At 33.9% G+C, this 26,895-nt stretch overlaps 4 protein-coding genes across 5 annotated transcripts in view; 2 read left to right on the forward strand and 2 right to left on the reverse strand.

Moving 5' to 3' along the window:
- Positions 1 to 26,895, reverse strand: part of LOC126773400 (WD repeat-containing protein 61-like) — a 146,834-nt gene that overhangs the window by 12,429 nt on the left and 107,510 nt on the right. The gene's annotated exons all lie outside the window — the stretch shown is intronic.
- Positions 303 to 15,127, forward strand: LOC126773418 (protein AF-9-like). Of its 2 annotated transcripts, XM_050494364.1 has the most exons (4): positions 303 to 489; positions 570 to 655; positions 12,046 to 12,229; positions 13,136 to 15,126. In XM_050494364.1, the coding sequence occupies exons 2-4, from the start codon at positions 620 to 622 to the stop codon at positions 13,774 to 13,776; spliced, it is 861 nt and encodes a 286-aa protein (XP_050350321.1). In that variant the 5' UTR covers positions 303 to 489; positions 570 to 619; the 3' UTR covers positions 13,777 to 15,126. The 2 variants fall into 2 exon arrangements, with proteins under 2 accessions (XP_050350321.1, XP_050350322.1); XM_050494365.1 differs by lacking the exon at positions 303 to 489 and having other exon boundaries at positions 650 to 785; positions 13,136 to 15,127.
- LOC126773448 (UPF0729 protein AAEL015238) lies at positions 16,768 to 17,916 on the forward strand. Its single transcript, XM_050494406.1, has one exon. The coding sequence runs from the start codon at positions 16,926 to 16,928 to the stop codon at positions 17,184 to 17,186; it is 261 nt and encodes an 86-aa protein (XP_050350363.1). The 5' UTR covers positions 16,768 to 16,925; the 3' UTR covers positions 17,187 to 17,916.
- LOC126773381 (46 kDa FK506-binding nuclear protein) lies at positions 18,091 to 26,895 on the reverse strand. The gene is made up of 8 exons (XM_050494314.1): positions 26,695 to 26,895; positions 26,173 to 26,400; positions 25,873 to 26,036; positions 24,981 to 25,129; positions 23,133 to 23,361; positions 19,819 to 19,980; positions 19,272 to 19,444; positions 18,091 to 19,039 (listed from the first exon to the last, which is right to left on the reverse strand). Exons 1-8 carry the CDS (start codon positions 26,702 to 26,704, stop codon positions 18,958 to 18,960), a joined length of 1,197 nt encoding a protein of 398 aa, XP_050350271.1. The 5' UTR covers positions 26,705 to 26,895; the 3' UTR covers positions 18,091 to 18,957.

Raw genomic sequence — 26,895 nt, forward strand, 5'->3', positions numbered from 1 at the left:
TTATTAGTGATCGAAGGAACATCAATACATATTGTCATACTCGTATTACCTTCCTACTTCAAGAAAAAAATATGTTTTAGGTTATATGAGGTCCGACGAAAACTTGATTTTTATTTTAACATTCATATTCAAGTAAGATAGAGACGAATTGCTATTAACAATGATTTTCTAGCATTTGAATAACAACGATAAATTATTGTAATACAAATAATTACTCAAACTATATTAAACTTGAAACGGAACGTGTTTGCAGTTTGCAATACGTCATACGGAGGCGGGAGGACCGAGGCGGAGGGTGCGAGCGAGGCCACTGCACGACGTCACTTGCCCGCGTCACTCCGCAGCGCACCCGGCCTCATACAATCTCATTCACTTAGCCAGTGATAAACGCGCTTTGACGACGTCTCGTCCGTCATGCTGCGCGCTTGACTTGCCGCCGAAAACCCACAGCTGCCTAATGCATCTTTGCCTGTCACCAATAAATCACAAGTGAGTTGTGGCAACAGTGCTAGTGATACGCTATCATATATTAATGACGATCGACTAATGACCTCGACGGTCTGTTACAGATGTCAGCCGTCACCGCACGAGGAGCGGCGGTTTTATCACATCTTAGAAAATGACTGAAGGTCCTCCATACCGATATGAGAAGCCGGTGAGTGCTCGCATAATAATACCGCCGTCCGCCCGACCGTCCGAGTGGCGACCGTGACTAAATAAGTTGTGAACGCACGTTTGGAAACTTCATGCGATCGACCGACGAGCGAAGGAACGTTCCTTAGTGGGTATGCATTGACACATATTTATATGTTTTCCAAATCGTTATCAATGACGTCATAGCTTATTTTCAAACATTTTTATCTTAAACGCATCTTTTAAATGGTTAAATAAAAATTTTAATTAATTGATTACAATACGATTTATCATTTTATAGACAGAGTTGTTTAATAAGAAGGGTGTCAGTGATGCTTCCCGCGCACTTAATGTAACTGGTTTTCGTGAACTCAAATACCAAAATATTTGTCATACATAATACAACAACTGCCATTCAAATAGCTATTTATTTAAATAAGTATTTATTGTATTTTTATACAATTTTTCCTTATCGCTTACGAATATATATGTAAATTTATATTTACATCTCATATGGAAGTAACGGATTTATGTTTTATCTTTTTATTGACAAGATAACACCGCTAATGTACCTATTACGTTATAAGTATCACTTCTAACGTTCAATTATATAAAACAATAGTTACATTTGTCCACTATTTCAACAAATATATAGTATTGCGTATTAACATAGCTAATAGGCGTGTGCATCATAGTTAAAAAAATTATTCAATGTAAATTTGTTGTATGAAATACAATAACGGATTATAGTTTTTCAACTTGTAATTTTAATAATGGTGTTTTTTTAATTGTTTTCATCGTACAGGATATACTAATAATTTATTAACGATAAACTTCAAGTTTCACATCGATTGTAATAAAATAGTTTGAAAGATAAGCTGATTACCTTAAAGTACTTACTAATAATTATCATCAGCATTCGCTTGTGGGCCATTTATTTTATAAACAAGGCGTGATAGATTTGGCAAATCGGCAAAAATAATTTCCAGGATAACAACTGTAGGTTGTTGAGGCGCTCAATACAATCCGTCAGAGCGTCACGGTAGCATGCGAAAGCGATCCCGTGGCGCTCCTCGCTAAGACGGAAAGGGTACCGCTGGTTTTTTAGTGGGTATTCCGATGTTCGGTGCGCACTCGGTGCCTTGGACACCAGCGAGGCCCACATACCCCCCACTGTTCCTGTGGGGGAAACGCGTAACGCGTTTTTCCAGCGAAAAAAAAAGGCGCTCAATACATTCAGTATAGACGTGCATGGTGACTATTCTGTTTTGCCGGATAATACAACTCAATAAATCAAAGTACATAATGCAGGATTATTCAAGGAGTTGATTCGTCTACCCTGCTTTCTGGTTTCATCTGGTATATTCAAATGTTCATATCTAATTTGGAACCCAAATAAACCTTACCTCTGTATTATATTTATAAAATACAAATGACAAATTATGACAAGTTTCGTATGGTATTCTCTTGATTGATTTCGCCAAGGGGCCATACTGAACGCCAACCGCTGATGATTTTTTTTTTTTTTTTTTATAGAATAGGAAGGCGGACGAGCATATGAGCCACCTGATGGTAAGTGGTCACCAACGCTCTTAGACATTAGCATTGTAAGAAATGTCAACCATCGCTTACATATCCAATGCGCCACCAACCTTGGGAACTAAGATTTTATGTCCCTTGTGCCTGTAATTACACTGGCTCACTCACCCTTCAAACCGGAACACAACAATATCAAGTATTGCTGTTTTGCGGTAGAATATCTAATGAGTGGGTGGTACCTACCCAGACGAGCTTGCACAAAGCCCTACCACCAGTAAAATAAAGTGATTTAATATATTTGAATATTTTAAAATATATTATAGAAGGAATAATGTATAAAATAAAAACACGTTATTTTTTTACAAATGCCAATTCCGATAAATTTCCAATATTCTCTTCTAGTTTATTCAGAAATGCTTTAGCAAGAATTTGAAATCAATCACTAAATATTTAAAAAAATATCAAATAGAATAAAAAAGAGAAGATGATCGAATTCTAATATCAAATAAGTATACAAGTGGCAATTAACCAATAAAATTCATGACATAGGATTGTGAAATTCATTTACTTTTCATGTGTGTGTTTAATTTATCGATAACATTGGCTTTTTCAAACATTCACGTATTCAACTTTTTAACTTTTTTAATAATCATGTTAAAGAAAAAAAAGTTTCATCCAAATGGCTTGAAATAATAAACGCCGGCTTTAAAGTTTAGACTCAAAATATAATACAGAACTATGTTTAAAATGTTGTTTTCGATTGTAGACCAGCGAAACTTATTTGGTGCGATTCGCGTAAACTTGGATATTGGGGTCTTGTTCATAAATGAACACATTTATATATTTTTTTGTTATTATTTTTTTACAATTAATTACATATTAACACAGATATATGTGGATAGTATATTATATGATAATATTTTCAAGTCAAGTGAGGTTTTCCTAAATACAGCAACAGAACTTGTAATTAAAAAAATGTATCCTCCTTAATTAGGTCGTCGACAGATATTACTTTTTGAACGTTGGCCAAACTGTAATGGCATTTAGTTAATGAGAGGACTTACTTTTCCATTTATCGCGTGTATAAATCATGCATGATCCAATTTATATGCGAGTGAAACTGGACACGGCTATTACAATATAAGTTTGAACATTATTTTTCTCTTAAAATTGTCTACACCTGATAAGAAAAACTGTGAAAAATGGTATAAAAATAAGAATAATGTAACAAACACAGTTATTGTAAATGAATTTTATTTAATCGATACAAATTGAACGATTATATTTAATACGCTAAATTACTAAAGATCTTCATACTTGCCGGAAAGCGTCCACTGCTGGACAAAGGCCTCCCCAAATGATTTCCACGATGGCCGCACTTGCGCTACCCGTTGCGTATATGTTGACCCATATTTTCAAATGAAGCAAGGCCAAATGTCAAGATCTACAATATTCATGAACATGAAATATATTACAGTTTAATTCCATTTACTACGAATTGGAATGAGAGTATCTGATGTAAAGCCAACTTTTTTAATTTGAAGCCGAAATTATTTATAAATTACGTTTTTTTTTAATCCACACATTTATGATGATAAATTGTGCCTGCGTGCTAAAATAAATAAAATTAAAAAATATATATATACACTATTTTGAAATTTACACGTACATAAGTTATACATAATGTAGACATCGTAAGTTGGTATCGAATCATTTAGTAAAAGAAGAGATACATAAGCTTATATCATTTGAAAGATTGATACACGAGTGCACATAAAATAATTTGATCTATTTTCGAAAGAAAAATTTGTACACCATATTTTTTAAACGTTACATTCGAAGAGTTCTTCATTGGTCAACAATAATATAGGAGGATTTACGAAACTGAAAATTATTTATAACAATTTCAAATAAATAATTAAGTTAAAAATTTTAACTGAATGAAAATCTTTATAGCATATTCCAACTACAAGAGGAGTACCCCGAAATTGACGCGAAATATATGGTCAAGATCTTGAATAATTTATGGTATTCACTATGGATTCGCGAAATAATGGCGTCTTCGAAAGTTATATTAATTTAGTTATAAGTGGAATAGCGTTGTATTATAAATAAAGATAAATGAATCAAGTACTGTTTATAGTGCGTAATACAGCAAAACAATTAGCAAAACGCATGCAATTTGTAAATCTACGGGTTGTTTACCTTTACTCCTCCGATTGGAATACCAGGGTAGAGTATACCTTCGAAATAATATAATTGTTTATTTAACCTTCTCATAGAGTTCACGTAAAGTTATTCTACACGACACAATTATTTACATAATATGCATATATGTAAAATTTACATAACTATTATGTAAATATCGACATGACGATATAAATCTAATATTTAAAAAAAATGTAAATAAAACTTTATAATTTTATTTGTATAATTAACTTAAATTAAAATGTTAAATAAAAATATAACGTGATAATAATAATAATGTCCTCCAGACCGATTTCGGCCACGGCTTGTTGACTGTCTCGTTGGTCTAGTGGCTTGATGTAAGGCCGCAGACCCGGAGGTCCTGGGTTCAATTTCAGGTCAGGGTTTTTCTGTCAGAAAATTCTTAGTAGCAGCCCGGAGTCTGGAAGTTGGAAGTGTGTACGCTCCCGTGCCTCGGAAAGCATGTAAAGCCGTTGGTCCTGCGCCGGAACTCTTTCCGGTCGTGTCGGATTGCCGTCCCATCGGATTATGAGGATTATGAGGTTAGGGAATAGAGTGCACTTGTGTTTGCGCACATACTTGTGCAATATAATATGCCCTGCATAATTGGCTAATATCTCTTGAGATTGGCCACCGTGGCCGAAATCGATCTGGAGGATATTATTATTATTTATAACATGTGATCAATTAAATAAACTAAAATTCTTTTTCTATAAGATATATCCTGATTAATATTATTATTGCGAAAATGAGTTTGATTGTTTATTTGTTACGCTGTCACGTCAACTAACCGATTATCATGAAATTGTGTAAGCACTTTGCCGCGGAAGTTTGCGGATGTAAAACTAATTAGTATATAAAAACACTTCTACTTATATTATTAGAGTTCATGAGCGCTGTGCCTAAGTTGTTTTTAATGTTTTAAATAAGAAAATCTTACATTGGGGTCTTAATTAAATATCAAATATAAATTAAAAATAGCTCACTCTCAAAAATAACTCTACAAATGTATGTCTCCGTGGCTAGAAAGCTAGATGTTTTCCAAGTTGAATCGCAATTCCGTATCTCTGGGCAAAATGAAGTATTCCACCGGTGGAGGCAATATCATCGCGTCTCTAGCCCTTAAAGTTATGTCCTGGTACCCAGTCCATCATAGCTTTCACTATCACTGAGTCTAATTCTAGAGAGTTCAATAGATCAGGAAAGTGTAGTTGTAATTGTGTAACTCATATATAATCCATATCCATAATAATACGTGTAGTGTAAAATGACGACATAAAAGTTCTTCAAAAGCTTATTTGAGTAAGATACTGGCGAGTGTTTGAGAATACCCTAATAGAATTGGTTTCGATTTACTATTGACAGTCTTTCGAAGTTTTTGTTGTTGTATATATACATTACAATTTTACGTTATATAACGTTTCTTTTACAGAAATTTGATCTCTTGATATATAATATGATTTATTTTTTATTCAGTGTCTATTAACTTCACCATATAGTTTTACACAATTTAGACGCTTTCATTATTACGGAAGATATAAATAAATTATAATACTAGTGCTTTAACCGCGACTTAACCAATTTCCATAGTTCGTAGCTTTTTGGATTTTGAAGAATTTTCATTTTAATTATTAAGAAATGAAGGATTTTCATACAAACTTTCATCTCCTTCATCACTACTTAAGGGTTTAATTTCCTCCCTTAGTACTAACCTTATGTGTAAAAGGAACTCGGGAAGGAATCGTATGCAAATTTTCATGGGGCTACCCAGCTGTTCACAGTATCCTAGAGAATGGAGGCCCGCACAGGCGGGCCGGCCGTCAGAGCGCCACGGTAGCATGCGAAAGCGATCCCGTGGCGCTGCTCGTTAAGACGGAAAGGGTACCGCTGGTTTTTAGTAGGTATTCCGATGTTCGGGGTGCACTCGGCGTCTTGGACACCGGCGAGCCCCACATACCCTCCCACTGTTCCCGTGGGGGAAACGCGTAATGCGTTTTTTCAGCGTTAAAAAAAAAGGAGTTCAGGCTTTCACGGTAGCATGCGAACGATCCCGTGGCGCTCCTCGTTAAGCGACCGCTTTTTAGAGGGTATTCCGATGTTCGGGGCGCACTCGGCGCCTTGGACACCGGCGAGCCTCACATACCCCCCCCCCACACTGTTCCCGTGGGGGAAACGCGTAACGTGTTATTCCAGTGTTAAAAAAGGGGTCTAGACTGCATTGATATATCAGTCAGTTATTCTTTTGTATATATAGATGATACACATTGTGATGACAATTCGCGTACTATCTTTTTTTCTTTACTAAACTAATATTCATTAACGACTTTTAATTTTATAATTAAATAGAATCTAACAATTTATGATATAGTCTATCTATACTATAATATCTACTGGTGGTAGGGCTTTGTGCAAGCTCGTCTGGGTAGGTACCACCCACTCATCAGATATTCTACCGCAAAACAGCAATACTTGATATTGTTGTGTTCCGGTTTGAAGGGTGAGTGAGCCAGTGTAATTACAGGCACAAGGGACATAAAATCTTAGTTCCCAAGGTTGGTGGCGCATTGGCTATAAGCGATGGTTGACATTTCTTAGAATGCCAATGTCTAAGGGCGTTTGGTGACCACTTACCATCAGGTGGCCCATATGCTCGTCCACCTTCCTATTCTATAAAAAAAAAAAAAAAAATATAATCTAATTAAATAAGTCTACCTACATAATCAGTTACACTGCTTGAACACGTCATTTATTAAACAATTGTTTCGTTTATTTTCGGTTTCCATTTTTTATTCTTAAGTCCACGTGCATTCTTTTAAAGAAATTAAAAAGGAATTATGTAGGTAATATTATTACGAAAATAAAATCAGTAATTAAAAACAACCGAAACTCAATATCATGATTTGTGTAGATTTTAATTATTAATTATTTAAAAGATATAATTTGGTTAGACAAAATTATATAATACATGTTAAAAGAAGAAGACATATTCAGTCAGTCAGTATCAGCCTGTGAATATCCAACTGCTGGGCTAAGATCTCCTCTCCCTTTTTGAGAAGAAGTTTTTGAAGCTTGTTCCACCACGCTCCAATGCGGGTTGGTGGAATACACATGGGGTAGAATTTCAGAAAATTAAACACATGCAGATTTCCTCACGATGTTTTCGTTCACCATCAAGCACGAGATGAATTGTATTCACAAATTAAGCACATGAAAATTCAGGTTTGAACCCGCGATTATTGGTTAAAATTCACGCGCTCTTACCACTGGGCCATCTCAGCAATTAGATATATTAGTAGCGCGCGCAAATTGATTACTTTTTAATATCATTGTTCACTTATGACGATTTAATAGTTTAAAGTATAATGAATCATAACTTTAACATTTAAACAATAAGCTTTTTATGCTCATATAAAAAAAAGAAAAAAATTAAAATAGGCTATTTTGCATAAAACCTCTTTTATTCAAATTACAATAAAATGTCACTTTCTTCTATTCATAACGTCAAACTATATACGTACATAGTATATATAATACCTAATCAAAATTTTTTTTTTTTTAATTGTAACGGTGACTGCAAATTTTATGAACATTTTTTATTTAGTTTTTATTGTAGTTATGACTTTTATAATATCCTTGTACTAGAGCATATAATAAGTCTAACATATTTCGACATTGAACTTTGTACAAGTGAGATAACGGAAAAATTATTGTACCTATTCGTATTATATAGTGAGTTTGTTGCCTTTTTTAAATAAATATACTTGGTGGATGGTGCAAACCCTCAGTGGATGGTCTGTACCCCCAATCATTAGGTATTCTATCGTCAAACAGCAATACTTAGTAATGTATGTCACCAATCTTGGGACCATCTCAGTTCCCAATGTTGGTGGTCCATTGGCTATGTAAAGGAGTTATTACTCGTGGCCACTTACCGTCTGGTAATACAATAAATATATATTGCTTACAGATAAAGTAATTTGATAGCTACAATTAATCTATTATTGAACTTATTGCAAAATGTTTACATAGGTAACTTTTTATTTAACACTTCGCTCAGCATATAAAAAATTGTTTCGACACAACTTTTTGCACTAAAACTCCTTAGTACGCAATTTAAAAAAAGATATAATTGTCATTTTATAATTCAATGAATAGAAGTTTTCAGTAATAAAATAAACATGAAACTTATTTTCATTTAATTTAAATGTTTTTTTTTTAATGAGATGAAAATATTAACGTGAAATTATATTTAAAGATTTTTGTTTAAACTTCTTTCAAAAATATTTCAAAGGATATTAGAGCGAAGGCTAATAAAATAAATTTGGATTATATACTAGGAAACGAAGGTAACACCCACTGATATTAATTATTCTGTTGATTTTGATCTGAGCCTAGATGGCCCAGTGGTTGGAACATGTGAATCTTAACGAGGTTAAACCCATGGTGTTTAAACGCAAGCACCATATGCCTAATTTATCATTAAACCTTATCTCATGTTTGTCTTAAGCCCAGTACATTTACAAGCTTTAAAATTAATTTACTTAATGAACGAACGAGAATTCAAATTGACATTAACAGCTCGACGTTGTCCCACGGCTGGGCATGGACAAATCCTCTCATGGAGCGAGTTTGATTTCTTCCAGTTTCTTTCCAGTGCTTTTCAGTGGATATACGTTTGGCACAATTTTATCCTGCAAATTCATGTTTCTTTAAATCTTCCTTCACTGTTGAGCATAAAATGAATCATAAGACTCAATGCAAAAATTATTCATTTCAGAAAAAGAAAAACAATTCCTTTCATCGCCAAAGCGCCACCAACCTTGGGAACTGAGATGTTATGTCCCTTGTGCCTGTTACAAAATGTCTTATCCAGTGATATACTATCATTTACAATATGATATATAGTGTATTACATAGAAGATATATATTTACAAATACAAAAGCAAAACACGAACATTATCCAACGAAATATAACGAGGAAAATACTAAAGTGTATCATAATACAAAAGTACTAAGTACACATAACGTGTACAGCAACAAAGACTTAGTCACCCGTCACACTGTACTGAACAAAATAATTAATTCATTGTTACTTAGCACTAAATAAGTGAGTGGCTGGCCGGTAGAGAACTATAATGTGACCTTAAATAAGTCTAAGATATAATTACGTTTTAATACATAACAAAAACAATAGAGAAACATAAAAAATATATTCGTGTAATTACTTTTAAAGAATGTTTTATATAAACATGTAAATAACACGGGAGTTTCAAATTTGCCAATTGGTAAGCTTGAGTCTTATCTAAATATATCATTAATAAACATTACTCAATATAAGAGTATATACAACAAACAAACCTTAGATATTTCGTGCAATTCGCTAATATGTCTTCTATATTTTGCAATACGATCAGCTCTTGATTAATATATCTTTATTTACAATACATAATTATTCCACTTTTATCTTACGTCCAAAGTTCCGATAACAACTTCGCAGACATTCAAAACGCATTTTTATTGCGAAACCCTAATTGATATATATATTTTTCTTATTTGATATAGGAAGACTAGCAAATGGGCCACCTGATGGTAAGTGGTCACATCTAACCATAGCCACTGACACTGTAAGGAATAATAACCATCCCTTATAATGCCAATGCGCCACTAACCTTGGGATATAAGATGTATGTACCCTGTACCCGTAGTTACACCGGCTCCCAAACCGCAACACAATAATACTAAATATTGGTGTTAGGCGGATCAATGAGACGTAAGTAGTAAGTAACAGCCTATAAATGTCCCACTGCTGGGCTAAGGCCTCCTCTCCTTTTGAAGAGAAGGTTTGAAACTTATTCCACCGAGCTGCTCCAATGCGGTTCGGTGTTTTGAATTAAACAAACGTCTAGCGCTGAAACAAAAATATATTTTTTTAACTTCCAAGATGCGTAGTGATCGTGTCTTACAATTGATGATGTCCTCTTGAGCGATTTCACCCACGGAGGCCAATTGAGACGAGCCAACTGCGTATAAAATATTATAGTCCACGAGTGTGTGCGCAAACTCAAGTATAATGCCAATTTTAAGACATCGAGCTGCTATTGAGAACTCGACAGAAAAACCAATAATTTTTTGGCCCGACCCGAGCTTTGAATCTCGTATTTCGGGATCTGTGGCCTGGCTGTAACTAGTTTAGCCACTAGATCATTAAGGCAATCAGTCGCTTTAATTATAAAGATGTCATCCTAGCTATTTTTATAACAAAACATTCTTAGTAAAAATGCACTCAGCAGGCTCTTCGAACATAAAGAAACCAATAATGGTGTTTATTAATAAACACAACTGATTACTCGTTGATATAATTTCAAGATTGTAGCTACTAACTACTAACTACCTATCAAGACATTATTCACTGTCAAGGCCGCGACGTGTGACGCAACAAAATATACCGTTCGTGCTTTATTTTGGCACCATTCGCTCTGAAGCACTTTTTTTAACAACTGACCATAGACAATTTGTTTAATATCTGTACCTTTTTAATATTATTTACCACTATCTTGTACAATAACTGCATATAACTTAACATCGTCGTTTGCAGGTTCAATTTCATCTAAAAAATATTTGTCACAATTTCAAGGTGTTGGTCCCTCTATTAAGCTTCAAAGAACACTATAGACCTTCCTACTTTATAAGCATTTTATTAAATTACTCTTAGTCCTCAAGGTTGGTCTTAGTCTTTATTCGAATTTCAATCATTATTTTAGCACATAAAAGCTAATAATAATAAACATAGTCGTACTTATACATTTTTGCCAGTGACATAACGATTAGCTCAAATCAACTATTTTTTTTAAGTGTCGAAGTCCGTGTCTTGTTCTGCTAATTTATTATACACGAATGATCAATATTTTCCGTTATATCGCTTCCTAGTGTAAACAGGAAACTATAATATTATACATATAAACTTGTATATAATAACGTTAAAAGTCAACTTCGTTGAATAATCCCCGTGTTATTTTGAATTATAATTTGAAATTAATAAATTTAAATGAAGTAGGCTAAGAAATATAATATTTTTTAATTGATTTTTGTCTTTGTTCATCTAACTATAAGCTATTTACCTATTAATGGTCAGTAAATTAACTGACATAGACCTTACACGTAGCCTTGCGGCGGAATCTCTTATGAACTATATTGGGATGAGATTGAGGTCATAGACAATTTACTATTTTTTAAGATTTGAGATATTCCTAACAATCGTTATTTGATATCGATCATAAATCGCGATCGTTTATTGCTTTTACGATTTATTTTTTCATTTCTTGCATACGAATCAACAACTACTTTAAAAGTACCAAGACCTTTTTAAATTCTACCTACATAATTATTTATTTGTTATAATCATTTTATAAATTATAAAGATATATAAAAATGATAATATAAAGTCCTCCATACCGATTTCGGCGACGGCGGCCAATCTCACGAGAGAATAGCATATTATAGTGCACAAGTGTGTGCACTCTCATAATCCGATGGGATGGCAATCCGACACGAGCGTGAAGAGTTTAGGTGCAACGCCAACGGTTATACGTGTTTTCCGAGTAATCATAACTTGGTAGTAGTAATAACAAAACTTTATATGAAATATTCAAATTATACATTTTACAGATGTGTGTACGCATATGGCTTGAGGTGGGCCACGCTTGCGAGCCTCGGCGTTCGGTGACGGGACGCGCGCTGGCACTTGACTGGCGCGTGTGGGTGCGCGGCGCGCGCGGCGACATCAGCGCGTTCGTGCACAAGGTCGTGTTTATATTGCACCCGCCGACTGCATTTGTTTACCCCAAACGAGGTAGTTCTGACAAAATAATACTTATCATATCACCTCACCAATTACAGCTGATTGTATTGTACGCAATTGCTTATTTTACAATATCTAATTTTATAATACCACACATGAAAAATGAAGCTAGCTATATCTTCACATACATTTTACATTTCTTTGTCAAATTAATTTGGTTTAAAAAATTACGAGCAGAATCAGCATAACCTTCATGGTTTTTTGACATTAGTCTGCGTAGTAAAACGAAAACATACAGCGCTACACCGCTTCTCGTGCGATATTACTTTTTCATATAAAGACGTATTTAATAAATAAAATCTGAGAGGAATTATCCTAAGACTAAATTGGTAAATTACCGGGATCAGTTTTTGTTTCTGCATACCCCAGATCAAATTAGAGTAACCTTAGGTAGAGTCAATACGTATAGAAACAATGATCAATAAATAATATAGTTAAAAATAATAATAATAACCACATTTGTTACAGTACTATAATATAAGAGACTTATAAAAACGTAAAAGTCAAATGTATGATATATTACAAAAGCTTTATCAGTATTCCTGACCTCATTTATCTAATCGTAATTAGTGATCGTCGATTAACGTAATTTTGGTCAATAGGTACTACGACATAGGTTTCGCAAAAAGCGGCTTAATGAGTGTCTTATAGTATAGTACAAACTAATGGCGCTGATTATTAACAATTATGAAATAACCTAATAATTTTATATGATAACTCTTTCGCTCCTAAAACCAACACACTATATCTATATCTGTAAACGTTAAAAACTGTTACATATTAAAGCAAACTCATTATCTTTATCACATGTACGATAGTTGGTAACCAAGCACAGTGCAAACAAGACCGCAATAGTTCACTGTTTCACATTCAGCTGATCTGCTTATCGTTTTCCAGTTCTTCAAGAACCGCCGTATGAAATTCAAGAGTCTGGTTGCGCTTCGATAAATATACCAATAGAGGTTTACCTGAAGTTCATGAAGAAACCAAAGAAAATCTGTCTCAGATATAGTCTCCAAATCGAAAATAATAACAAAGCAAGCACGGAGAAGAGGTTCGTTTACTTAGATTTCGAAAATCCCTCGGAAACCTTGTGCAGCGCCTTGATGAAGGGCGGAGGTGAAATAATCGGTAGAACCGTCAATGTGGCAAACTCGAACAAACTAGTCGTAGTTTTCTCCGACGGTCGATCTAAGGATCAGAAAGCGATGAAAGTCAAACGCTACAAGTTCATAGAGCCGGTGCGTTGCAAGCATGGACTGAAAAACGCACCAAAGTCATGCTTACTCGACGAGATTTGCCCTAAATGCGGCGAACCGATAAACGCCGACTTCAGAAAACAATTACACGCAGTGGCCATGACCGAGGACGAGATAAACCGCGTGTCGCAATTATATATATCGTATAGCAGTTACGAGAAATCAGATAACGCGTTAATACTGCCACCGCTCTCGGATCCCATTTACAGGGTTCCAGAATTGCCGGCGTCGCTTCGCGGCGCGCTCACTAGTGTGGAAGCGGACTACGCCATGCAATGAGGTGCTTTTCATTTAGTCTGCATTAAAATGATAGATGCATGAAACGGACTGCGTATTTTGACTAACGACAATATATTTGATATATGGCTTGTTATTCGCAGTGATGTAACGTATCTACGTAAGACTATGGTTGCCTTATAATTTAAAAAAATATATTTTTAATTGTTGCTTAGTTTTATGCTTTTACATGTTCGAGAAGTAAGTAAATGTTTATTATAAACTATATTCTAACGCTTTGATTATAAACGTAATATTTTTTATTAAACATCATGACTTAATCGAGTGGGCCCAGCTTGATTGAATAATAACGGGTCGTGGCATTTTGTTCGCTGGAGATTAGGCTTTTGCAGGACCTTTGGGGAGCCACCTACATATAATTTATTCTACCGGCAAACTGTAATAATTTATTTCTACGTTTTCTGGTTTGATCAATTCAGTATAATTACAGTCACAAGGGATATAATATCTTGGTCCCGTGACCTTCGGTGCATTATCTCACAGTGCCAGTGTCCAGCGTGAAAGTGACCACGTAACGACGATTTCCTCATATAAAATTATCTACGAAAAATGTTTCCGGTATATGCGTGGACCATTGAGTTTATTTTTTTAATGAGTATAAAATTATCTGGATACTAAAATGTGCCATTAGACTGTTTATACGTTCATATTTATCTCTTAAGACGTTATTTTAATTATATTTTATTATACATCTTAAAACTTGTAATGTTAGAAATAAATTGAGAATATTTTTATACGACATATTACATTATATTTATAAGAATTGTTAAATAAAATTAATTGATTTTATTGTTATTTAAGTCGTTACAAATGACTTGAATAACTGTGCTGTGAACGAGATCTCAAAAGTCAATGTTGTCGTAAAGTAAATAGGTTTATTAGAACTAAGATTATATGGTTATAGTGACGTGTTTCTGTTGTTATTATATTATTAAATATTTATAAAATAAGTGATACTTATCGTACCTATTCAACATTCAACAGAGCTTTTATATTTTTTACTAAAACTATAATATATTCTACTGTTAAAAATACTTTTTGCTTAACTATAATCTAAATGTAGTAAAAATAATTAAATGAAGGATACTCAAAAATAATACTGAAAGCTTAAGAACTTATGATATACAAATTAGATCAACACTCTGACTAGTAGATAGAAAAAATATTTAATGATAAGCCACTGTGTTACCACTTAATAATTTAAAAAATGTTTTGAATGACACAAGGTGCTTTAGTTATTTACTTAAAATTAATATAATAAAGTATGTATATTTAATGTAATAGTTTAATACGATAGAAATTTATTAATTTTCCTGATTTCTAATGTTATTCTTAAACAAAGAAATGTGATAAAAGGAATTTATTTATTTTTAAGAATTATAATTTTTATTCCATGTAATGTACCTATTTTATAATACTTATGTTATAGTACTTATGAAGAGGAGTCTAAAAACCTAAGTTATAACTTTATTTCTATAAAAAACATTCAATAAAGAACAAATTTATTTTAATAAAATTTATTATAAAAAATCCCTGTTCAATCATTTTGTATTTGACTTTAAACTTTTTGATGTGATGCTTGCCTATATCGTAATACATAAATTTCATATGTTTATTAGTTGTTATTATATTTTAATTATGATGTTTTTAAGCAATTTATATTTTCAAATAACGCATAATATGTATTTTTTTATAATAATTCATTAATTCAAAATTTATGTGATAATCTTTTTATAGTTTACGCCATAGCCGCGTCCTCCGACAATTTTCTATCTCCTAAGTGGGTATGTGATAAAATTTAATACTATTTAATCAGATACAGCATCAACACGTCAGGTGATTTTATGGTCTCGGGTTCGAATACCGGGTCTTGCCAATAAAAGTAATTAGGTTTCCCCGAGCAACAATGATCCGTAGCAAATTAAATCAAAATCCTTTATTTAATAAACATTACCCTTATAGTTTGTCAAATTAAAAACTACCCTTGGTATGGAAAAGAAATATCCTGACCTGAGAAAGAAACTTGATGAGATTTTTTTTTTTTTCATGTTTTGTACCTAATTGTTCACAAATTTTCAATATAAAACGAAATAGCCAGAAGAATAACCTTTTCACCCAAGCGTTCTTTTGCATTTTTATTTATTTATTAACAAACGAATTTTGAGCGCTTTAAGACATCCTGGTGTAAAAACATACTTTGCCCCACAAAAGAGTTACTTATCTTACTCTATGCAGTCGAGTGACAGGAGTAATTAACCTATCGAAGTAATTAACCATCTTCAGAATCAATCAAAATTAATCTGTAATCTTGATTAATAATTATACGTTGTAATCATAATCATTAATTTGATTACATTTTGACCAAATCTGTGTGTATCACATTTTCATCATTAAGAAGCAACAATTAATATAATAATAATATAATATCCTGGGACATTATTCACACACGGCCATCTGATCCCAAATTAAGCAGAACTTGTACTATGGAAACCAGACAACTACTTATACTACTTTTCTTTTATATATATATGCTAATATAGATATATTTTAGTTTCTTTAAATTTTTACCTTAGAGATTCTTTAGCTTCTTTGCGTTAGATTGCTCAAAAAGCTCTCTTCTGCTACATAAATGTCGAAGATATCATAACGATGATTAATAGCGACAGCATTACTTCAAAGTATAAGTAACCCGGTAAAAAAAGTGTTAGGAAGATATAGGTGTTACACATACAAATGTGCCTGTAAGTACATAAATCGATTGTCCTAGTCACACAGAGGATTTAAAAGTGTGCTAAGTGACTTAAAAATGCCAACAACTTTTCTAATGCACTCAGCAATCATTTATTATTGCAACCCAATACATTGGTCAAACGTCTGCCGAACAAGCTGGCCCAACGTGTATATGAGGCTTTAGAAACACAGTTGATTTTAGCAGCCAAATACGCATTGACAGACGTGTTGACAATACTGACTGAAATATGGAATGTCATTGTCAGCTGAATTAAGTTCAATTTCGTTTATGTTATTGAATGTAGTTTTTTAAACCTTTGTTAGTTTTGAAATTCTAGCACATTCCATAACTAAATTGGAAAGCATTCCATTATCAAATATAGCAAAAAGAAAAAAAGAAAATGGTGTGCGTTCCTTGTTTTATCATCCCCGTTCTGTTGTTTTTATGGCACAAATTCATTCAGCCATATGTACTACGCTTTTGGAATCCATGGGCTGTTAAAGATGCGGACGGCAATGTGAAGACGGAATTTCCTTTTAAATGTGAAGGTGGGGTTTGTGCTTTTAGTAAAAAACAAATTGACAAAAACGACACTGAAAATATACAGAAAGATGCTTCGGAAGTTCCACCAAAGACGGACGGAAGAATAAAATCGGATTAAATATCTTACTAATAGTTCCGTTATTTATTTCATAACCGTATGTGCTATATCTACGCAACGGTAATATTTTATAATATAAATCAATTGTACCAAAAGTACTTTTATTTCGTAAAAAATTGTCATTTAAATCAAACAAGCTATGATGTAAATAACCAAAAAGCTTTACGAATGTGTAGTCATATACTTTGCTAAAGACAATTGGTTCATAAGCCATATTATGTATAATGCACTAATGTCAATGATAAAACTTTTTAAAAAAAGAGTACCTACATAATTAAGTCATATTACTATTCTATTGAACAAGAGTAACAGTACAGTAACAGCCTGTTAATGTCCCACAGCTGGGCTAAGGCCTCCTCTCCCTTTTTGAGGAGAAGGATTGCAGCTTATTCCACCACACTGCTCCAATGCGGGTTGGTAGAATACACATGTGGCATAATTTCAATGAAATTAGACACATGCAGGTTTCCTCACGATGTTTTCCTTCACCGTCAAGCACGAGATGAATTATAAATACAAATTAAGCACATGAAAATTCAGTGGTGCTTGCCCGGGTTTGAACCCACAATCATCGGTTAAGATTCACGCGTTCTAACCATTAGGCCATCTCGGCATTTTTACAAGAGAACAAGAGTAGATGTGTTTAAAATACTAGATAATTTTCTGTAGCATGTGTTTAATAGTATACAATGAATACAAAATGTAATTAATTAAAGGTCATTGAATTTCTTGCCAATGCCTTTTCATTACCTACTTTCGGTCATATAGCTCAATTTTTTTCACATGAAAAAATTCAAGTGCTCGTAACAAATTATTATTATAGAGGTCATCTTTGAGTTAAATTTATGTATTGTGATATTAAGCATTCTCTTTGAAAAAGCAGGTTAGTTGAAATAAAACAACATTTAATGGAATATTTACTATACTTTACATAACCAAGGGTATTGAAAATTTAAATATCAAATGTTTAAACAGGGTCAGAATTTCGTAGCTGTCATAGTATGAAATAAAACTTCTTAAATTAATACAAATCATATTTTGGTCCAGGGACTACCAGGCCTTAAAATAAAGTAAGCACATTATTATTACAAATTATAAAAAAAAGGCTGCCCTGGGCTTTGAAGGGACATCTAAACAGGACTGGCATCTTTCAAATAAGAATACTTCAAAGCAGGTATTAATTAATATGTGAAATTCATAAAACTAAAGTAGCTCATGTTACATGATTATTGTATTTAAGACATATTTGCACTAAATATCCATTTCACATTATCAACTGCTCAATCCACTCAAAAGATTATTCTTAGACTTACTTGAAATTGTGAACGCTGAAATTATTATTATAATGGAACTATGCATAATACTTAAGTATATATTTATGGAATATAAGTTTATTGAAGATATAAAGTTTAAAATTGTTAAGACCTATGTTGTTGATCAAGTATATTAAAAATTGGCATTCAAACAGATTTCATCAATTTTCTCTTTAAAGATTTTTTATTCTTAAAATCTAAATAACCTGTTAATTCTTAGTGTCTATAATTATCAACTTACATAGTAAATAACTAATATGGAGCATCTGCAAAAATAATGTGAAGTGGTAATTTAGAAATGTCAATTATAAAAATAATTCTTTCTTTTTGATAATGCCCCATATTAATATGATAGTAAAATGCTGAAAGCTTTTTACTTGATAAATGGCATTCAATCAGTGACAATCAATATAACTGAAACAATCAATATGTCCATACACTATGATATTAACTAGCACTTATTTAACATTCTTCAACTCTACTTCAAACACTAAGCTTGAGTTTGGAGGAATAACTGGAGGTGATCCCTTAGCACCATACCTGGAAAAATAATTTTAATTAATACAATAACATAAAAAACTATTAAGCTTTAATATTTTTTACCACTGATTAGTGTGACTCCTACTGCAACACTTTTCAATGATAACCAAAATTCTATATGTCTCTTCTGAATGTTATAAAAAATGTTTTGTTAAGGCCGTACTGATATATGGTGACTGGTGTAAATACTTATTTGAAATTGCAAAGATATGACAAAGTTCATAATACTTACGCCATTGCTGGTGGACACACAATCTTCCTTTTTCCTCCAACTTTCATGCCAGCTACCCCAACGTCCCATCCAGAAATCACTTCCTTAGCCCCAAGTTTAAACTTGAAGCCAGGTCCCTTCTGGCAGTTGTCGAACATCTTGTTGTTTTGCTTCAGACGACCCTCGTAATAAACCTGTGAGAACATTTGCAGTATATTAGCTGAACAAACCAATTCTGCCTATTTTAAAAGGAAGATTAATTATTAAATTGAAAATTATTTTCTTTTACAAGTATTTATGAATCATCAAGCACTACTGCCCATTCTAATTGTGGATTCTACCGAGAAGAACTGGCAAGAAACTCTGTAGTTACTCTTTTTTTATAAAAATACAAATTTGTACTAATTACATACACTTAGTTCCTGCATGAGATCCAGCAATCATTCAAATCCATGCATTTTTGTCAGACATATATTCAGTAACAGAAATAGGCTTTACTAATATTATTTTTTAAGATTATTTTTTATAACTAATTGAAGCCGGTATACTTGAGTACAATTTATCTTACCATGACAACCTTGCCAGGTTTTGCCACTGCTCCATTGCCTACTTTCAAGTCTTCAATAAAAACTCCACCACTGAGTGACTTCTTTTCTTTTTTGTCACCCTCTTGAGCATCCTTTTTCGCTTCTGGTTTCTTCTTCTCAGCCTTCTGCGGCTTCTCAGCAGGCTTACATAATAAAAGATTAAGTTAAAGAAAAACTGACAACCAATGGGTTAGCAGAATGGCACCTAAATATGTATACATATATGGCATATAGGGGGGTAAGGGGGAACAGAACTACCATCTAATCCGACCCAATTGCCAACCTCACCTGCACATGGTGCTCCCTGCTAGATAACAGACGAGGCCCTGGCGACCGATCAATGGCGGTGTAACCATACGCACCATGATTGGAAAAAGGGAAACGGCGGCCTTGAGGTACAAGTAACCTCTAAAATGTCTGGTGCAGAAGGCAAGGGGAAACCACTGCACTATTATTCCCTAGTTATTATTAGCTTTATGGAAAAGTCTAAGAAAGAAATGGCCCCGAGTTCCTGGCGTCCCTTAGATGGGACAGGAGTGCTAAGAATCTCCAGGTGGAAAAAACAACAAATGAAGATAGGAACGTGGAACATCAGAAGTTTGAAGAGTCCTGAAAAAGTCTACAATGTCTGCAAAGAAGTGCAACAAATGAAGATTAACATTATGGGACTAAGTGAGATTAGATGGATAGACAAAGGTAAACACCAAATAGATAATAATTACACCATGTATTACTCTGGTTCCAAGGATAGCTCCAACAAGTATGGAGTGGGAGTAATCATAAACACAAAATACATTAATACACATGTTAACTTAGTACCAAAATCAAACCGAACCATGTTACTTCAAATAGAAGCCAAGCCAAGAAATATCAACATTCTTCAAGTGTATGCTCCCACTACAGATGGGTCAGATCAAGAAGTTCGAAACTTTTATAAAGAAATAGAAGATCTGCCAAATGACAAAAAATCACGAAATAAACCTAATGATTGGCGATTTTAATGCTAAAGTAGGGAAAGGAGAAGTGCCGGGAAGTTCGGACTTGGGGAAAGGAATGAGAGCGGAGATGCCCTTGTACAATTCTGCCAAGAGAGTGATTTTTTGCTATCATAAATACTTATTTTCAATTACCACCAAGGAGGTTGTATACATGGACGTCACCTAAGCATACCCCTCAGCAAATTATAAGAAATCAGATAGATTACATCCTGATCAATAATCGCTTTCGTGATTGTGTCAAAAGTGCTAAGACCTATCCTGGGGCTGATATAAGATCTGACCATAATCCAGTTGTAGCGACAATATCATGTAGACTCAAACAACTAAAGAAGAGAATACAGTACCACGCAATAGACGTGAGGAAACTTAAAGAACTTAACATCCAAGATAAAGTGGCGAAAGAAATAAACGAGTGGGCAGCAGATGAGAAACCTGGGATAATGCGTACGGTGGAGGAAGAGTGGTGTTCAATGAAGAACAAAATATTAAACATCAATAAGACACACTTGAAAAGAGATTGGATTCCTAAGCAGAATTGGATGACAGAAAAAAATATATGATCTTATCGAAGAAAGGAGAATCTACAAGAATTCCGACAAAAGCAAGTATACTGAGATTGATAAGAAAATTTGGCGTGAAGTTCGTTATGCTAGAGATGCTTGGTATCAGTGCAAGTGTGATTTTGTGGAGGACCTTTATGCTAAACATGATGCATTTAACCTGCATAAGGAAATAAAATCTTTGGTAGGACACAAAAAGACCACTCACCAACTTACGGATGAAAATAATATTCCCATATTAGATATATCAGGAAAAAAACACCTATGGGAACAATACATTTCATCAATGTTTGCCGACGATTTTCGAAGCATAGCGGTAAATTGTGATCCAAATGAGGGATATCCTATCCTGAAAAATGAAGTCACAAACGCTCTTAAAAAAACATCTCTCAGATAGTCAGTTTGGTTTTCGAATAGGAGTGGGCACGAGAGAGGCCCTTTTTGTAATGCAGGTTCTCGTACAAAAATGCAGAGACATGCAACAAGACGTTTTCCTTTGTTTCATCGATTACGAAAAAGCCTTTGACAGAGTACTGCATGACCGTCTCATTGCAATATTACATGATATCGGCTTCGATGACAAAGATGTACGCATTATCCAGAATCTGTATTGGAACCAGAAGGCTACTGTACGAGTTGACAATGAGGAGACTGATGAGGTAGAAATAAAGAGAGGAGTCCGACAGGACTGTATATTATCACCCACGCCATTTAATTTGTACTCAGAACAAATAATAGCAGAAGCAATTGAAGGCCAAGAATGTGGAGTCAAAATAAATGGCCGGTATATTAACAACATCAGATACGCTGACGATACAGTCCTAATAGCATCATCTCCTGAAGAGCTGCAATTAATTATGAGCCGTGTTAATGAGTGCAGTGAAAACGCTGGTCTGAGGATGAACCAATCAAAAACGAAGATCATGGTGTTATCTAAAAATAGCTTCGATGACATTGCTATCATTGTAGCAGGCCAAAAAATTGCGAGGGTGCGCAAGTACAAATATCTAACGACATAGGCTAACGACACCTGGAGCTGTGAACAGGAGGTAAAGACTCGCATAGAAATAGCTCGAAGTGCCTTCTGCACGTTGAAAAAAGTACTCTGCAATCGCAGACTTAAGATCCCTGTGCGCATACGACTCCAACATTGTTACATCTGGCCTATACTTCTTTACGGATGCGAGGCGTGGACAATTAAAGAAGACCTCAAATAACGTATAGAAGCTTTCGAGATGTGGGCTTATAGACGTATGTTGGCCATTAGTTGACTTAAAAGGTCTCGAACGTGGAAGTTCTGCGACGCGTCAACCAAAAACGGCAACTTTTGGAGACTGTCAAGAAGAGAAAAGTTGCATATCTCGGACACGTGCTTAGGCATGAAAGATATGAACTTTTGCAACTGATTATGATGGGAAAAGTTGCCGGAAGGAGAGCTGTTGGGCGCAGAAAAAAGTCTTGGCTGTGCAACATCCGTGAATGGACGGGAATCGCGAGTGCTGCCGAACTTTTTCGCCTCGCGAAGAACAAGAAGGAGTACTTAAAGCTGACTGCCAACCTTCGCTAGTCGGAGTGGCACTCGAAGAAGAAGATATGGCATATAAACAAAGTTATTTTAAATCTATTCTACTCTGCCAGAAGCCACATCACAGCTGCAGGGTAAAAAACTACACTTGTATATATTTATATAATATAAAACATATTAAAAATCATTTATAAAAAATGCAGAAAACATACCTTCTTCTTAGCTTTCTCAACTCCATTTACTTGAGGTTCCTTCTGCTTCTGTAGTTTCTTCTTCAGGCGACGTTTTTGTGACTTGGATAGCTTGGACATGTCTACAGTGCTGTCATCCTTGCTGGTATCCAAAGTTGTGTCTGCTTTCTCTGAAGAGTTATCTCCATTGTCGTTGTCATTGTCATCGTCATCTTCCTCCTCATCTTCATCCTCATCAGACTCGTCATCACTGTTATTCATCAAAACATTTGAATATAGAAAATCATTATAATAAGCACATGAAATTGTAAACAAAAGACAAAATGGGTGAAGCTATGAAGTGAAAACACATAGAAATATGAAATAGAAATTGAGATATTGTCACTCTAATTTTGGTTTGTTCCTTTCTCAGGAACTTACTGAGCAATTATCAAAGCAAACCTACAGAAGGCTTCTATTGGCCACACTATAGATATTTATAGTCGTCTGTTTCAGAGATATTTTATAAATTTAATTTGTTAATGATATTTCACTGCATCGTTGGTCTAGTGGCTAGATAAGACTGCAGATCCCAAAGTCTTGAATTTGAACCCCAGGTTGGGCCAATAAAAAGTTATTGGGTCTTTCTGTCAAAGATTTTCAGAACTCTTTCTGGTTTGGGTACTGTCTCATCACATTATATGATTGAAGGAACAGAAAGCACCTGTGAGCACACACTATAATATATTCAGCACAGTTGGCTAATCTTTCTTGATATTGGCTACCATGACCGAAATCGGTGACCAGGACAAATTATTGTAATGAAATTTACTTATTCATACTTCATACTTTTAGATTACCTATTTGACATAATACATTTCATATAACAAGACACAAGCAGTAATCACCACATTTGAATCAAGGCTATTTAAAATGTAAGTTAAACCAACGTTAGAACAATTGTCATATATAAGACACTTGTAATTGATATAAATTATAATACTTACCATTATTATATGTACCAAAATATTAAGACCTTGAATAAGTTCTCACTGTTTCCTAAAATATGGTATTACCAAGACTATGTGCATGCAGTTACTAAAGTTAATGCAGCTGCATGGAAGTACCTTATCTAACCTTGAATTTCAGCATAGCTTACACCGAAGTTCAAGCTCACCACAATATAGAAAACCTTTATTTTCGTTGGTTCTAAGAATAGCTACTTTTGCGCCACATAAAGTGTATTTGCTGGGTATTTTATTGCCAGAAATCTGCAGCTAACAATTCTCTGTCAGACACGACATCGGTTTTCCGACATGGAATTTCATTTATATCCAGAAAGACAGAAAAACGGTCTCTAATGATGAACATGAGTTAAATGTTGTTTAACCTTATATTTTAAACAAAGCAATTATTTTGTCCAATACACAACGGGAACTTAGTTAAGATAGTACTATAAAAATAATCACATAAGAACATAATAGAACAACTATAGATCGTGTTTAATGTTAAGTCAGTTGGGTTGTTGGTTTAAACCAAAACTTTAAAGTTTTAGAGACTTAAGAATGCAAATATGTATTTTTATTTGATTAATTTATGTTTCTTGAATTTTAAAATTTGGTATACAGCAAACACTCTTGAAATCTCAAGGTATTCTCAAGGTAATCAATCTCAATCTCAAAATATATGTCATATAATCATAAATAACGTGAGATGTTTGAGATCATCTGTATGCCAGAACTTTTAGAAAAGGAACTAACAATTAACATCTAGAAACTATCAGATGAATAGTTACTTTGTCAGTCACCAGCAAAGTAAATAAGAAAATAGTTTTCTGTTACGTACACAACTGTTACACATTTTTAAAAATTGGTATGAAATTTATTCTACCTTTCTGTTGCTTCAGCAGATGTATTAACTTTGAATGACTCATCATTGTCATCAGTATCAATGTCCTCCCCATCGAGGAACTTTTGTAATTGATCTTCACCCTCCTCGTCAGAGCTGTCGGCAGCAGCAGCAGCAGCCTTTTTCTCATGCTGTTATATAAATTACTATTTTAGTAGACATAGTATAAAGATAAGTAAATAGGGTAAATATAAATTAGTGGAAAATAAAAAAAAATATGTATATTTTATAATTAACTGCGTCTAAATTAATATAATGAGTATGCTACTAGGATGCTTACTATTTACCCAAAGGTTTCTACCATTAATACCAGGAACAAGTATACATTAGTTAAAAGCTGTATATTAAATAAAGATTCTGACTTATTAAGGAAATTGGAAATAAAATCTAATATTTAAAAATATATCAATACATTGTTTCGAAAAAAGCATGGTTCATTGCATTTAAAATACTTCACTGACATTTAGTAACAGCCTGTAAATGTCCCACTGCTGGGCTAAGTTCTCCTAAGGCTCTACTCTCCCTTTTTGAGGGGAAGGTTTAGAGCTTATTCCACCACATTGCTCCAATGCGATTTGGCAGAATTTCAGTGAAATTAGATACATCCAGGTTTCCTCACAATGTTTTCCTTCACCGTCAAGCACGAGATGAATTATAATCACAAATTAAGCACATGAATATTCAGTAGTGCTTGCCCGGGTTTGAACCCATGATCATCGGTTAAGATTCATGTGTACTTACCACTGGGCCATCAGCTTTTTTAAAATTATTTAAAGCAATACCAAATTTTGAATTCAAAGGTCACCAGCTTGTATTGTATTAGTACTTATGCTTAAGTAAGCCAGTATTTGTATTTAGACCAATAAAATCATACCTTTTTTGCTTTCTTGCTAGTAGCTCCTTCATTGCTGTTCTCCAGTTTGCGCTTGTTTCTGGCGGGAGCTGGTACTTCTTCATCTTCCTCTTCCTCTTCATCCTCTGTAGCTTCCTCCTCAAACTCAGGATCCAGGTAACCCGTCAAGTGAACATTGCATTTGCCTAAGATTTGGAAACACATTTAAAAATTAAGGTTATTAGCTTAATTTTATTTTAATATGATAATTCTACTAAAAATATGTATAAAGTTATCGTTAAAACTTATATGATTGTAAAACAATATAAATATATATATTACCATTTGTCAAGAATGAAACAGCATCTCCACTCTTAAAATACAGGTCGAGTGGGACTTGAATGGTCTTGCCCTTCTGTAATGTGCACACGAGGAAGTTTTTGCCATCCACCACAATCATCACCTGGCATGGATCGTTGTCGCCGGTGGAAATGTCCATAGCCGCTTGCGATATATGGAACGGCTTCTCCACAATTTGGGAGTACCGCTTGTTTGGTTCCATTATTAATCCTAAACATAATAAATTTCTTATTTCGACAAATTAATTGTGATTTAAAGTTATTGTTAAAGCAATTAAAGTTCAGTATGATATATGAAATACATTCAACATGTGTTGACGGCATTTTAAGTCACACACGTTGCGAGGTAATAGTATGAGTATATAACGAATTCCACCTAAGAATATTTTACAAATTGGTATTGTTCATCTTAAATATCTGTTTAACGTTATATTTAAAACTTTTTGGTAATATCAGTTGTTTAAATTAACAAACACGTGGTGGTATATGGTTACCGGTTACTTACCCCAAAACATCTTGAAAAATTAATATATGTGTTAAAAAGAAGAAAATATGTAATAACAGGCAAGGTAAATATTCAAACAAGGTAATATCCTAAAATAATGGATTATTGATCGAACAACTATCGCGCGGCAAATTTGCACAACCGCGTCGGAAAACGGATTCTTCCACAAATCCACACCAGTATAAAATTAGTAAAAGAACC

This window comes from Nymphalis io, chromosome 14 (genome assembly GCF_905147045.1).
Source record: "Nymphalis io chromosome 14, ilAglIoxx1.1, whole genome shotgun sequence".
Classification (NCBI taxonomy): domain Eukaryota; kingdom Metazoa; phylum Arthropoda; class Insecta; order Lepidoptera; family Nymphalidae; genus Nymphalis; species Nymphalis io.

Bases quoted from the DNA above. Each gene is read 5' to 3' on its own strand.
- LOC126773418 (XM_050494364.1), top strand. From the start codon at position 620: ATGACTGAAGGTCCTCCATACCGATATGAGAAGCCG. The intron at 656-12,045 runs GTGAGTGCTCGC...TACATTTTACAG, and splicing joins CATACCGATATGAGAAGCCG to ATGTGTGTACGCATATGGCT. The intron at 12,230-13,135 runs GTAGTTCTGACA...ATCGTTTTCCAG, and splicing joins ATTTGTTTACCCCAAACGAG to TTCTTCAAGAACCGCCGTAT.
- LOC126773448 (XM_050494406.1), top strand. From the start codon at position 16,926: ATGGTGTGCGTTCCTTGTTTTATCATCCCCGTTCTGTTGTTTTTATGG.
- LOC126773381 (XM_050494314.1), bottom strand. The intron at 25,130-25,872 runs GTATGATTTTAT...TTTATATAACAG, and splicing joins CTAGCAAGAAAGCAAAAAAG to CATGAGAAAAAGGCTGCTGC. The intron at 19,040-19,271 runs GTAAGTATTATG...TTATTTTTCCAG, and splicing joins GTGTGTCCACCAGCAATGGC to GTATGGTGCTAAGGGATCAC.